The 14,428-nt window shown below is 57.1% G+C and overlaps 1 protein-coding gene across 2 annotated transcripts in view; it reads left to right on the top strand.

The window, feature by feature from the left end:
- Window positions 1–14,428, top strand: part of SLIT3 (slit guidance ligand 3) — a 529,219-nt gene that overhangs the window by 464,734 nt on the left and 50,057 nt on the right. For both annotated transcript variants that reach the window (XM_037057739.1, XM_037057738.1), the window contains exons 15-18: window positions 5,534–5,684; window positions 6,900–6,974; window positions 12,714–12,857; window positions 13,515–13,658. In XM_037057739.1, the coding sequence (XP_036913634.1) occupies window positions 5,534–5,684; window positions 6,900–6,974; window positions 12,714–12,857; window positions 13,515–13,658 (514 nt within the window). The remainder of the gene's footprint in view (window positions 1–5,533; window positions 5,685–6,899; window positions 6,975–12,713; window positions 12,858–13,514; window positions 13,659–14,428) is intronic.

Raw genomic sequence — 14,428 nt, 5'->3', positions numbered from 1 at the left:
ATACGACCAGACACCCGACTTCTTCCATTCCCTTGGGGAGGAGCCGTTCTGCCCTGAGACTCCTGAGTGGGGGTGTCCAGTCGCCTCCCCCGCATCCTCCCTTCCTCCTGTGCCTCCCCTGGGGCCGGACACGGGGCAGGGGGCCTCCTGCCTGTGGAAGTGCTCCCGTGGAACCCACTCCTGGTACTAATCACGCTCGGTGGGGGCCCACTCCGGCTTCCACTTCTCCACGCTGCTTCCTCTGAATGCTCCTGTCCTCTCTCTGACGCTGCTTCCTGACCTTGACTCTGACCGGTCACCGTGGGGCTTTCCTTTGTGCTTGATCTAACCATGTGGTGGAACGATGGAAACGGAACATGGTTCTGTCAAGCACCGCGGAAAGCACCGCGCTCTCCTGCAGCATGGCCCGCCGCCGCCGCCGGACGCCTCTTCTCTGCTCTGGAGCGCCGCTGTCCGCCACCCGCCAGACCCCTCCCCGGGGCCAGCCTCAGAGAGGGCAGGGGTGGGGGTCCCAAGGGTCACTGAGCAGCTCCCCTGAAGGGAGCAGATGCAGGCGGGGGAGGGCGCAGAGAAGCACGCTGAGGCCAATCTTAAGATTTATAGCCGTACCTCCCAGCCCAAAGGGAGCCGGCCCTCCCCAGATCCAGTCTGGGTGTCTGCCAGCCGGTAAAGCAGACAGGTTCAAGCTCAGAAACCGTCGTCGGATCTTCTGTCCAAAGGGAACAGGTATATCCAGAGCGTCTTCCCCACTGTTTCACGGAAGGAGCCCCAGGTCATTCTCCCAAGTGGCAGCTAACCCGGAGGCCGTAATGCCTGTGGCCCACCTGCCCCCTGCCTCCGCCGTCATTGTTGGAAGCATTGGGAAGGAGTGAGAGCAGAACGGGGCGCACTGGCCTGCGTCTGAGGCTTTGGATCGAGCCTGTGAGACTCCTCCTGAGCCTGTCCCCACTCCTCGCGAGCACCTCGGCCCTGGTCCCCTGCAGCTGAAGTCCAGTCTGCTCCTTGACCCCCCAAGCACAGTTCATACGGAGGCCAGAGGTCCGTTACTTGGTGCTAGGTCAGTGACACATGGGGGCTGTCCAGATGCCTGCTATCTGTGACAATGAAGAGAGGGACCTTGGCTCCTCCCATTCCCCCTTGTTTCTTGATAAATCCTGGACCCAGTGTGACCAGGAAATTGTGCTGATGGTTCCTGCCATTGAGCCTGTGGCCTCGCCTGTGAGAGACAGCCATGGTGGGAGCCAAACCTGGCGTGGGCCCAGGGCAGCTCTGGGCTCCCACAAGATGTGCGCCTGTCTCCTCTCTCCCAGGTCACCACCACTCAGCCAGCTGCCCAGCACGGCTGAGTAACGGGAGACTTGTTTACCTCTCTAAACTCGTCGACCCTGTGTCGAGTGCTTCCTGTAGGCACTGAATGTTTTCCATCATTACCTTGTTTAATTTTCACAACCTGATCTCTAAGTCTCATTTTACAGACCAGGATATTCACTAGCTTGCCCAGGGTCATCTGGCTGCCACGTGAAGCTTCCTTATATCCACGACGCTCAGCCTTCCCAGCTGCAGACTGCCCCGTTGCCTTGAATTATGAAATCAAAAAGACCTTGACTTGAAACTGAGAGGGAGCTGGCATTTCTTCTTTTTTAATATTCCCTTTCAAGCTTACTTCTGTTCATAGACAATAGCTTGAGAAAGAACAAGAGCAAGCAGCACTGTTTCAATGGGTCCCCTCTCCAGCATGGCTACCCCAGGACCCATTTGGGGCAGAACAAATTCTCGAGCCCCGAGAAATCCCCTTCTCTCTGAACAGAGGGGACATCCAACATCCACGCTCCTCAGTGCTCCCTCGCTGTCCCAACAGCCAGGCCCGTGGGAGTGTGTCCATAAGGGTGCCCTTCCATCGGCACCCGGTTCTGCAGGAGCCGGCTGGTGACCAGGCCATGCCCAGCCGTGGGCCACGGCATTCTGCTCTGCATGCAGCCATGTTGGCGACATTCATAATGGACTCTGGTGGGGAGAGCACCTGGGACAGCTATGTACCCAGCTGGTCACCAAACTCTGTTAAAACAGTTGGTGTCTGGTCCCCCTATCTTCACCCACAAGTGAATAACGGTGTGCCTGGCAACATTCTCTTGAGCCTATTCATGACTTAAGACCAACTGCTTGTCCAGGTAACTCTCTTTTCAAGCTGATGAGCCCTGGCAGGCCTCCTGCTCCCCCAGTTCCTCTTTCTGCTCTTTTCCCTTTTTCTTTCATCCTGCCCTTGTTAGGGATGGTGGAGGTAGAAGAGAGGTGGGCACCTGTGCATGACAGGTTCATGGTCATCGGGTAACGGCCAATCGGTGACTTCCGCTCAACAAGCTGGATGACAGAGAACACAGACTGCTAATGACAGCGGCCATCCTAGGCCCAGTACTGGCCTCTGCGGCCCAGTCCATCCCTAGAAGGGGACTTGGGCTCTCTGCCGGCCCCGAACCCATGTCACCCGTTGTTTCCTGGAACGTGGCTGTAGGGCCAGGGTTCGTAATAAAATCGTGTTGCTGTGGACTCCCAGCCCCTCACCCCCACCAGTCCATTAAAGCTTCTCTGTGGTCATGTACCAAGTGTCATCGTTCTGAGCTGCCCGGGCAGGGGGGAGTTGGGGTGCCAGGTGACATCAGCTGTCCCAAGACCCGGGGCAGCTGGCCTTCAGGTTTGTGGCCCTTCTTCAAATCCTCCGAGATCTCCCCAGTCTCAGCTCGCCCCGAAAAGCAGAGGTGGCAGCCTATTCCGGTTACCCCTCTCCCTCTAAGTATTGCTAGCAGTGACAAATATGCATCGAGATTGAAATTGACTTTTAGAGCTCTGGAAAAGTTAAAAATACTTTTGGATGGTTATGAGCATTAGGCGTAACAAATGGCTCCTAGAAACCCCGGGTAGTATGGGTAATGAAATATGAAGCGATGGGGTGGCATTTCAGGCTGGCTGTGGCTGGGGAACGGGCTCTTTCGGTTACATACATATGCCATTACAAACACTTCCACCCACATAAAATATTACACCCAGACCCCCTCGTTAATACAAACCAAGGCAATAACAAAAGCAGCAGGGGGAAATGCCGGAGAGAACACATTAGTCCATCGAATCTAATTGCGAAATCATTTCGTTAAGACGGGTCAGGGGCTCCATGGCAGAGGTCTGCCCATGATAACCTAACGACGTCGCAGAGGCAGCTCCTGCTAACGACAGCCCCTCTCACCTTGATCGAAGGGAAGATGCGTTTAATCGGCAGCCATCTCCCACACCCCCCCCGGCCCCCCAACAGGGCCCAGAGCCTCACGTGGCAATCTCATCCTGTCAAAGAGCAAACTGCCTTCCTTCCCGTCTTTCTGCCCTTGACTAGCAGTCAGAGTGAAGGGGGCTGCTCTGCTTTGCAAGGATCCGTGTGGACGCCTTCTGAAGGGGAAACAGATGCGTGTGTTTGAGACGCCCCTTCACCCCGTTGCCACGTAGGACCACTGGCAGGGGATGAGCGAGGGTGGCTGTTCAGCAGGCTTTGCAAGATGAAATTCACCCAGGACTTGTCAGGCTGGTGCATCTGGGGGGAAATGGCCCAGGCCAGTTATTCAGGGGGATGGACGCTGGCCAGCCCAGGGCAAGGGATTTGCATAAGGCCTCAGACAAGGAAGCTACCCACGTAACCATGGGGACCCAGGAGAGACTTTGCTCACGCAAGGCTGGGGATGGAAGGAGGAGTGAAGGGGAGGGGTGGGGTGGGGAGGAAGCAGAGAGGGAAAGGAGGCAAGGCCAGATCCTTGACCCCTGGTTCTGGGTAGAAGGTTCACTTTACAACCAAAGACCCACCAATTCATTCCAGGTCGAGCATTAGCACAGATCGATAGTGGGAGGGGCCTGCTTCCTGCCTCCAGGTGGTGCATGGTCCATGGCAGGAGCATGCCATTCAGCCCCCCTCCGCCAAGTGGGACTTGGGGATCAGTCCGAAAGAGAAAAAGCTTTTGTCAAAAAGCACACTTGCGGTACAATGTAGTTCTTGTCACGTGGGCCCTGGCAGCAGCCTATCTGGGTCCAACCCTCTGCCGAGAATTGAGAGACCCACGGGCCTCGATTTCCTCCTCTGTAAAGTGGAGTTAGAGTAACCTCAGAGACTTAATGTGCTCACCTGTTTGAAGTTCAAGGCACAGAGCCCGGCTCTGGGTCCACGCTCAGCAAATGTCAGCTGTTACCACAAGTTACACTGGTGTTTTAGTGGCTTCCAACACACCAGTGCTCCTCTACGTTCTAGAAAAAACAAGTAGAATCACAGACACATGCACAACTCCTGACCTTCCTTAGCCCCACTGCCTTGACCTTCCTAAGGTCTCCACAGCAACCCCAGTGAGGTAGGGGCCGTTATTTTCATTCCCACCTTAGCTGTGCAGGGGCTGAAGCGAATCAGGGGCAAACCTGCGCCCCCGGTTGCTCCTCGTGCGCCAGGAGCACCATGGCTCACCTCGGCCCGTTGCACAAACCAGCAGTGCTCACTTCTCAGAGACGGTTCAGAGATAGGCATGCACAGGGCACCTGGTGTGCTGGTGGCATCCGCCGGGCCATGAGCAGCGTGGATCTCGCTCCCACTCCGCGACCAGCACGGTGTTCATGAAACGTGGGTGGTGAAGTAATGAAGGAGATCGTGTCCCCACGCACTCGCTGGTGTCCGACAGGGACAGCAGCGCTCGGGTGTGAGCCGTGATCTCCTGGAGCTTGGCCTGGGGCCAGGGCACCATTGCTGGTCACTACTGCTGTTCCCAGGGCACCTGGGACAGCCCGCTGTTGGTCCCATTACCACTACTGTGCGACCTGGAGGAAAATCAAATTTCAAAAAAATAAACCTTAGTTTCAAACACGGGCTCGTTGGAACTGGCCTTCAGTTCGGCAAACGGGGGCCGATCTGACCCTCACAAGAGCTGTGTGTGTGCTCACTGTGTTTTAAATTTGAATTCTTTACCAACGCCTTTTTAAGGGATTATCGGGCAACCTGGAGCCAAATTCCCGAGCATCAGGGTGGTGGGCTTCCTTCCCCCAGGGCCCCAACCCTACACATTGTCTTCCATCATGGAAGGCAGGCATCGGCGGCCCTGGTGGCCTCGCTGGCCTCCTTTATTGTTCCATTACCTGCTTGGGCCCTGAGGACACCTGAGTGTGTGACCCCTGGTGCAGCCCCCATGCAGACCTCTCCGTCCGGGTTGTCATGAGCAGTGAGAGGGTCCAGTGAGAGGGGGGTGGGCATCACGGACTGAGCAGCACCCCTACACTGCAGGCCACGTTCCGTGCACACGTGCCTCGGAGCATTTGTGCGAGGAGACTGTCCAGAGCAGACTGAGAGTGGCAAATGACAAAGACCAGATGGACAGCTGGGAGGCGGGGAGAGCACCGGCAAGGTGGCCAAACGATGCAGGTCACCTTGTGTCTGTCCCTGGGCCCCCACCCCCACTACCCACCACCTGGACTGGTGCTGGGAGCCGCAGTGACGCTGCCGTCCCTCTTTGGCCCCGCCCAGGCTCAGAGGACTACCGCAGCAGGTTCAGCAGCGAGTGCTTCATGGACCTCGTGTGCCCGGAGAGGTGTCGCTGCGAGGGCACCATTGTGGACTGCTCCAACCAGAAGCTGGCCCGCATCCCAAGCCACCTGCCTGAATATGCCACCGACCTGTAAGTGCTGCGTGGGTGGGACCTCCATACGTGTCCCCACACGCCCAGTCACCTGGAGTCAGCCCTGGCAGAGTCTCCTAAGGGTGGCCTCGCCTGACTCAGCCACCGGGGCACCCCTTGCCTGTCCCCTCGAGCAGACTCCCAGGCATGCGCTGGGGACAGCTTGCTCACACAGGAAGACCGTTTGTCCCTTCTGCAAATGTTGTCCGAATACCTGCTGTGAGCCAGGCAGTGTGCTCGGCCCGCCAGCTTTCACAGTGAACAAAGCAGACCGTCTGCCCTTAGGAAGCTCATGATGTAACCAAAAAGATGGACAGTAGTCATTGTCATAAAGCAAGAAAGCAGCTGGGAGGATTAGCTACATCTGAGCCTCCACTGATGCTGATAAAGGGCTGTGTTGCTTTATCCAAAAATGAAGGGCTAAGAAGGTACAGCGCGGTGGGTGTGAGGACACAGCACAGGGGTTGTCCAGTCTTCCTGCCCCTGGGCCAGTTGCTACTCAGATTGGAGCGCCCGAATCTTTGCTGAAATATGCAGGCAGTGGGCCGACCTCCAAGGGTGGCAGGGAAGACTAAGTAAGAGGAGGCAGGCACAGAATTCCCCTTGGGTCCTGGCACAGGGTTCGGCCTGGATAAATGAAGGTGGTCTTCGTTATGTCACCATCGTTCTCTTTGCCGTCACAAATCTCAGGCGGGTGGGACAGGCCCAGGCTTGCCGGCCCTCCTGCTCTCCCCGAGGGCTGGGCCTGGGGTCCCTGAGCGGCCCAAAGCAGAGGGAGGAGGCCAGGAAGGAGCCGAGGGGCTTGGAGCATTAGGAGAACATGGGGAAGCCTCCCCGGGCAGCTCAAGTCGTCTTTGGTGCCCTGCACACTGAAGGCAGATCATGGCGATTGTTCGGATGCCAAGGTTTCAAAAAGCCCAACATGCCTAGTCAAAGGGGGCTTCCTCAGGGAGGGGGAGCCCGGCCTCCTCTCTCTCCTGCTCCTCACGTGCCCACCCCTCCCTGCTTCCCTCCCTCCCACCCTCAACCATGGGCTGAAGGGGCCAACACTGGATTTTCTGTGACCTCGTTGATCTTGGCTGAGTGCGAGGTCCTGGCGGCAACTCAGCTGTAGCCAGGGGGTGCTGGGGAGGTGCTGGGGGGCAACAGAAGGTGGGGGCGGAGGTGCCCCACCCTCATCTAAGCTGCCATTTCATCTGCTTGCTTCCCGCACAGGCGACTGAACGACAATGAGATATCTGTTCTAGAGGCCACCGGCATCTTCAAGAAGCTGCCCAACCTGCGGAAAATGTAAGTCAGCTGTGGCAGTTGGCGGGCGAGGCAGGAGGCCAGGGCAGGGCGGATCCCCCAGCCGCCCCCTGCCCCTGCCGTGGGCTTGGACCGGGAGGCAGGACACCAAGGCATGTCTGCGTAGACATAGATCAAAACAGAACTCCTCTGCTTTTAAACGGCCAAGTATTGTGTGGCAGATGTGTGTCCCACGCCATCCCTGGCCCTCATCCCATGTCCCCTCTGCTCACCCCGATCAGTCCCCCAACCCACAACCGGAGTCTTCCCCAAGGGCAGGTGGGAGGGACTCAGGGAAAAACTGGCAATGAAACATGGACGTCTACAGTGCATGTGACTTAGGTTTTCAAGTCGACATTTTAAAGGTTCGGGAGGTTCTGCCACTTTATTTTCCAATGACAGCGGACAGTCTATATCATATTAGTTTCAGGGGTATAACATAGCAGTCAGACATTTCCGTAACTCACGAAGTGCTCCCGGATAAGTCTAGTATCCCCATGACACCGTACCTAGTTATTGCAGCATCATTCACTGTGTTCCCTGTGCTGAACTTTACACCCCGTAACTGTGAGGTGGGAGTTGCATAAGAAACCAGACGGACGCAGCGAGCCAGGGAGCAGGTTGATTAGCAGGGGGTAAGGAAAAGTGGGGCCAACCAAGGGAGGTGAAGACTCACTCAGTGTTCTTACAGCAGGGTTGTTAAGTGCAAAACCCCGCGAAGGGTAACTGGTTGGGGTGTCAGAGTCTGACTGGCTAGAGCTGGCTGCTGGGTGCCATTTCTGCTGACCGTTGTTCTTGACACACCCCGTCTGGCTCAAGTTGAAGCTGCATCCTGTTATGCCGGATCGGCAGACCCCAGACCCCAGTCTCAGCCGGGCGTCTGTTTGTCCTGGGCGGGGGTGGCAGGCAGTTTCCCAGGCAGGTGTTTTCCCAGCCTGCAGTTTCCCACAGTACAGTTTTCCTGCCTGGCGATTTTCCGTTCCTCCTGGGCCTGCCTGGGTCTCTCAGGAAGGACTCTGTAACTGCCACCTCATACTTCTTAATCCTTCCCGAAGCCCATCCGTCTGTCCTCTGGATCTGTGAGTCTATTTCTGTTTTGTTTGTTCATTTATTTCATTATTCAGAGTCCACACGTAAGTGAAATCATGTAGCGTTTGTCTCTCTCTCACTCACTGACCTCACTTAACACAGTACTCACCAGGTCCATCCATGCTGTTGCCAGCAGTAAGAGTTCGTTCCTTTTTAACGGCCGAATCATATGCCATTGCGTGCCTGCCCCGTCTGTGTCCAGTCTCCGTCAGTGGACGCTCAGGTTGTTTCAGGCCACTGTACGTGATACGTGGATTCTAGGCCTCGGCCTCAGTTAGGCACATTGGAGCGGAAGCACCAGCTGCCTCACAGCCTGGGCTTCGGCCTAGGAGGCCTGGGATCCGGCCAGGGCCCGAGTTTGGGCCCAGGGCCCACCCACCAGGTCTGCCTATTGTTGGACCCTTGTCCCTGCCTGGGAGTCGGGGCCAAGTCATTGAGACAGGGGCAATGCCGCTGCTGAGCTGGTGGAGCATAGTGCTGGGCCAGGCGCTGTGCTCTTTGTCTCCTGTGCCTGGTCTCAGTTCTCACTCACCCGCCTTCGGGTGGCTTCACGGTCCCCTTTGTGCAAATGAGGAAGCCGTGGGGCTCCGGGAGGTTCCACGACTCCCCTGAGAGCTCACAGCCAGTAAACGCTGGAGCTGCCATTCGGCCTCTGCTCACCTGTAGTCGCAGTGTGCGGCAGGGGGGTCATTGCCCCTCCTCTCCTTGCCAGGTGCCGAGAAGAAGCACCAGTCACTCAGCTCCTTGCCTTCTAATTCCTTCTCCTGGACCCCTCTCCCTCCCCCTACCCTGCACCCACATGTAGGTCGGATCAGCCCCTGGAACCAAGGAAACACAGTTGAGCCTCATTATTCGTGGGTCCTGTATTTGCTAATTTGCCTACTCACTCAAATTCACTTGTACTCTCAAAATCAATACCACAATGCTTTCACAGACATGAAGAGAGAGGCAGAAATCTGAGTCACCCACAGCGCTGATATTAATGTAACCCTCATCAAGAGAAATTTAGCCCTGGCAGGTGTGGCTCAGGCGGTAGGAGCACCGTCCCCTAGAGCAAAAGGTCATAGGTTCCATCCCAGGTCGGGACACATACAAGAAGGCAACAGACCCATGTTTTTCTCTCATGTTGATATTCCTCTCTCTCTTTCCCTTCTTTTCTTTCTAAAAGCAACTTTTTAAAAGTCCTCAGGGGAGGAGTAAAAACAAAAAAAGAAAAATTGAAAATACTTCATTTATGCATGAGGAAGCTGAGACAGAAAGTAACTTGTCCCAGGTCAGAAATCAGTGGGCCGCTTAGGAACCAGGCGTGGGGACAGGGCAGGTTAGCTGGGGAGCACACGCACCATGCAGAGGGGTGAAGTGTGTGTGCATGTGTGTGCTTAAACCCATAGAAGTGATGCCAGCCAACCCACTGAATGACCCAAAGGGACAAATCTGGTCCCAGCAGCCACCAGCTGCAACCACTTAGGCCAAATCACTTGGTGGCAACTCTTTTGGGAAAGGGAAGATCCCCCTGAGCTGGGACCCGTCAGCACCCTTGTGCCCTGCAGAGGCGCCAGGTCAGCTGACAGTATGGATGAAGCCATATTGTCATCCGCTCCATGGATGAAGCCAGCTGTCCCTGGGCCCCATTCTGCTGAGTGTCCTCCAGGACAGTGGGGCCAGGGCCCTAGGGTCGCATCCTGACTCCACCCTGCCAGCCACATGGGCAGAGTGGAGTGAACCCAGAGCTGGGGGCAAGCCTCTGCCACGCCCTCAGAATCCCTCTGTGCGCCCTTACCTGTCCTGTTGCAATAATGAGGTCCTCCTGAGATCACCTGGACTGAGGGATGTGAGAGAAGCACGAGCGGGTACCCACGGGGGGTTGTCAGCACCGTGGGAGCTCAGGGCCACCTTTCCAACGACAGCACGTTGCAAGGGAGGTTCTGGTGACTCCCGGGTCTTTCTCTCTGAAGGGGAATCTCCACCAGGGGCGGGAAAGGGGCAGCCCCGTCGCCAGGTGCTCGTGGGTGGATGCGTTAGCCGTGGTCATGTTTTTAATAAGAACTCGTTGCCCCCTTTAAAAATCCAGAGCTCCCACCGCCAAAAAGTCTGGACCTCTGGCATCTTTAGGGAAACCAGAAGATCTGGGAGAACTGAACCCACATTCCCCAACAGCTCCAACCGAGTCACACTGAGCAGCCGCCCCCCCCCTTTAGATGGGGCTGGTGCCTTCCTGATCGTGTCCCCACTGGGCTTGCCTCTGGCATTAAGTCACCTGCTTGGACCCTGTGGACATTGAGGCTTGTAGCCCCATCTTCAAATTGAATTTGTACCTCGATGGGGAGGGACGAGAGGCCCACAGGAGCTGGACAGTCCGGCCCCGGCCTGGCAGCATGCCAGGGTGCCTCTGTTCCATCCCAGCCATCCCCTCAGTTTCCAGAAAAACTCCCTTAGCCCTCTCCCCGCTGCGTGGCCATGTGGGACGGGGCTTTAAACAGAACTACAGGGCCCCAAAGAGAGACTTCCCAGAGGTCCCAGGTGAATCCTCAGCATCAGGCCCTCTGTGTTTATCAGGGTCTGAAAGTCTTACCTGGCAGCTGACAGCAGCCACAGGGCCCAGCGTTAGGTGTGTCCTGCTCCCCCTCCCCGGCCATTTCTCTGAACCACCATGGACCTGAGGTGGGAATTTCCACCTCAGTAAGACCCTCGAGTCTCAATTCTCCTGAGACACAGAGTGTTGAGCAGGATCCTTCAGGGGCGTCTACAGAGGGCCCGACACACTCATTTCATGTCCCGAGTGCTTGCCCCAAGCCCTGTCCCCCTGAGGCCCAGCCCATGCTGCCTGCATTTTGAACAGTCCTTTGGTGGCTGCAGAGACAGCAGCTGCCTGGGCTTCTGGAAAAGTCTGCCCCGCTTTTGTATGCTCCTTCTGTTTTCCACTCTCCCAGACCCAGGAAATGTGATGTTCAATGTGCTCATTTAAAGAAGCCCGTGTCAGGAAGTGGGAGTCACTCCTCTTTGTTGCCCAGCCCCCAGGACTCGAATTCCCCAAGAAGCCTAACTCCCTGAAACCAAATCTGTGTTCCCCAGCATTTGAATGAGTGATAGCCGCTGGGAGAGCCTCTGATGTCTAATTTGGGGCTCACTGGCAGTCTCCCCAGAGCATTGCCTTCATTTGGGCCATCCTGGGCCAGGAGGAGCAGGACTGATAAGAAAACTGGCTGGGTTTAAGGAGATCCCCACCTCTCTCTGACCTTGGGGGAGGGGTTCTGAGAAGTTTGCTCCTGTTTCCTGGGAGGATGGAAGTGGGGGGAGGGGAGCAGGTTGGTGACAAGGAGGAGGACAGAGGGAGCAGAGAGTGGGACTGAGACTTAGTCTCTTTCCTCCACACCTGCCCACAGGTGCGGGCATTGCAGCACTCTGCAGGCCCAATCCTTAGAAAGATAGCAGGCAGCCTGCCCGCAGCCCCAAGGTACCCAGTTTCACCACCCCTGAGGCTGTGGGCTCAGCCAGGAGCTCCCTCGAGGAGGGCGCCTGGAGAAGGGAAAGTTCCAGGATGCTGTGGTGCTGTCTCCCCTTCCGGTGCCCTGGGACCTGGAGCAGTGCCCTGTCCTCTCTGGGTCTCATGTGCCCCGCAGCCACGGGCCAGCTGCCCCAACTCCAGTGCACCCTCAGCTCTGACAGCCTCAGGGTGCTCAGCCAGCAGCAGGGGTCACCAAGGCCGGTCCAGGACACGGCTCTGACCAGCTGTTCCTCCCTCAGTTCGAGGCGATACCTTCCCCTTCCTCCCCACCCGTCCTGCCTGCCATGCCTCTCAGGACTGAACTCAGTAGCCCGCAGAGGCCCCGCCCGGCCCCTCTCAGCCCCTGGTCCCCTTGCAGGAGGGCGTGGGAGAAGGGCCTGCTCCCAGTCCCCGGACCGAGCCCACTTTAGGAAAACAGAGTACCCCAAACTCTGCAAAGCGGTGATGCATGGAAGTTAATGTCCACATGACCAAAGGAATATCACTCAGCGAGGAGGCAGCTCCCTGGAGGCCTTCCCATGGGCCCGAAAGCCTGGCTTCGCAGCTAAGGCCCATCAGCTGTGTCACTGTGGGCAAGTTACTCAAACTCTCTGAACCTCAGTCCCCTTGCCCGTAAAATGAGACTGTGATAAAAACAAGACCCGTCTGGTAGGCCTTGTTTGGGGATCTGCTGGGATTCAGTTGGCAAACTCCTCCCATGGTGCGCAGTAACGCCATAGACAGTGTCCACTCACATCTCGGGTCTCGGCGAGGGAGAGAGCTGCGAGTCCTGCTCGTGCCCAGCCCTCCTGGGGGGTTGGGGGGGGGTATGGTGTGTATTTTTCTCCCACCCTCCTCTTAAGAATCACTGTGAGCGAGAGGATCTGCTGGAGGAAGGAGGTTTGAGGATCACTGTTTTCAACCTGTCAGTCCCCAGGTCATAGAAAAGAGGTTGAGGCCGAAAAGACTTCAACCCCTACCTGTCTATTTCCACAAAGGTAGCCCCCCACCTGTGCGGACTGGGGGCCCTGCCACCCCACCCCAGGCACAGGTGCTGAAGACAAACGTCCAGGAACCCGAGACTGAGCTCCCCACCGCCCATTCCTCACCCCTGGGCCAGTGATTCCCTCCCTGCGTCTGTCCTAACCCACCCCGCCCCCTCTTTCCAGAAACCTGAGCAACAATAAGATCAAGGAGGTGAGGGAGGGCGCCTTTGACGGAGCAGCGGGCGTACAGGAGCTGATGCTGACGGGGAACCAGCTGGAGATGGTGCATGGGCGCATGTTCCGCGGCCTCAGCAGCCTCAAGACCTTGTAAGTGCCCAGGGCCTGGGGTGAGGCTGGGAAAGAGAAGGGAGGGCCCGGCATCAGAGGGACTGTGAAGGTGGGGGGGACGGCAGACAGGCCTTGCCTGCTGAATCCCTTCCCCCTGCCGCCGGAGACGTTTCCCAGCCCTGGATGGGAGAGAGTGCAGCATGCTGAGTAACACACACACTCACACTCACACACTCTACTGTTGAGACACATATAGACTCATGCCAGAAACATGCTGATAGAAGCACATAAACACACATTTACCCAAGAGCATTGGCACGGACACATGCATGTAAAATGACATGCATGACATTCAGGTGAAGGCAGACATACACAAGCTGATGTCCCCTCTCCTCTCAGAAATATACACACACACTAACCCCACACAACATGCACGTGTATGCACACACATGTGTGACCCCCGCTCCCACTCTAAATAAAGTATGCACAGATGAGTGTGCACATGCACACTTACAGGTGGCCCCTGTGGGGACCCAGGGCCTGCTCTCACAGCACAGACCTCAGCAGTGCAACTGGACGGGGCTTGGAATCGGCACACACTCCACACGCACACACACGAGCGCGCACACTGCTGGGGCCCTGCCCTGGGCCAAAGGACAGCACCTGTGCTCTCTCGGCCCCACCCCACCCCAACAGGATGCTGAGGAGCAACCTGATCAGCTGTGTGAGCAACGACACCTTCGCTGGCCTGGGCTCTGTGAGACTGCTGTCCCTGTATGACAACCGCATCGCCACTGTCACCCCCGGAGCCTTCACCACGCTCGTCTCCCTGTCCACCATGTAAGCCCTCCTAGGTCCGCTGCACACCCACACGAGGCTCCTGCCTTGCACACCACCCCCTCCCAGTTCCCTGCTGTGTTTGGCCAAGGTTATCTATCTGTCCACTTAATATATTGTTCATCAGGCTCCCTTCCCGTGCCAGGCACCGCCTAGGTGCCAAGGACGCACAGGCGTGGTGCCTCCTGGAGCTCACAGTGTAGAGAGCCACCTCAGAAGGGGGCCTGCAGGGATATGAAAACCCAGGGTGGCTTGGTCAGCAGGCGCTGGACCTGTGTTCTGAAGTCAGCTTGTTGAAGAAAGTGGGCAGTGCATTTCTTCCACTGGGGAGAGCTCGTGCTCACAGTGTTTCCGTGGGGCTCTGTTGAGCTAGTCGCTGGTGGATTCTCCCTCTCTTCCTGTCCCCAGTGGCCCTACAGAAAGGCCCTTGCCATGTGGGGTCACAGAGCATTCAGGGGAGCGGCTTCGACGTGAGAACGTGCCCACCTTTGCACAGCTACCGAGGGTCAGAGCCAGGGTTCAAACCCAGGATTGTCTGACCCCCAAGCTCTTAACTGCCTTGAGTTACCCCAGCCTCTCAAGGGCCCTTTGGCCCTTTTTTGCATCCAGCGGACATGGACAAAGTGCCTGTGCTGAGGTCACAGGTGCCGGGAGACCCCAAATGGACAGATAGCCTTGGGGGCCACCACTGGGCAATCATTCCCAGCTCTGATGGGAGCTGTGGAGGGAATGCAGGCGAGTGAGGAGGAAGACAGGGCGGAGCATTCCGGTTC

Source organism: Sturnira hondurensis, unplaced genomic scaffold (assembly GCF_014824575.4).
Source record: "Sturnira hondurensis isolate 20B ecotype Veracruz unplaced genomic scaffold, ASM1482457v3 Scaffold0009733, whole genome shotgun sequence".
In the NCBI taxonomy this organism is placed as follows: domain Eukaryota; kingdom Metazoa; phylum Chordata; class Mammalia; order Chiroptera; family Phyllostomidae; genus Sturnira; species Sturnira hondurensis.
The sequence above is the reverse complement of the archived record's forward strand: the minus strand, read 5'-3'. Positions and strand labels throughout refer to the sequence as shown.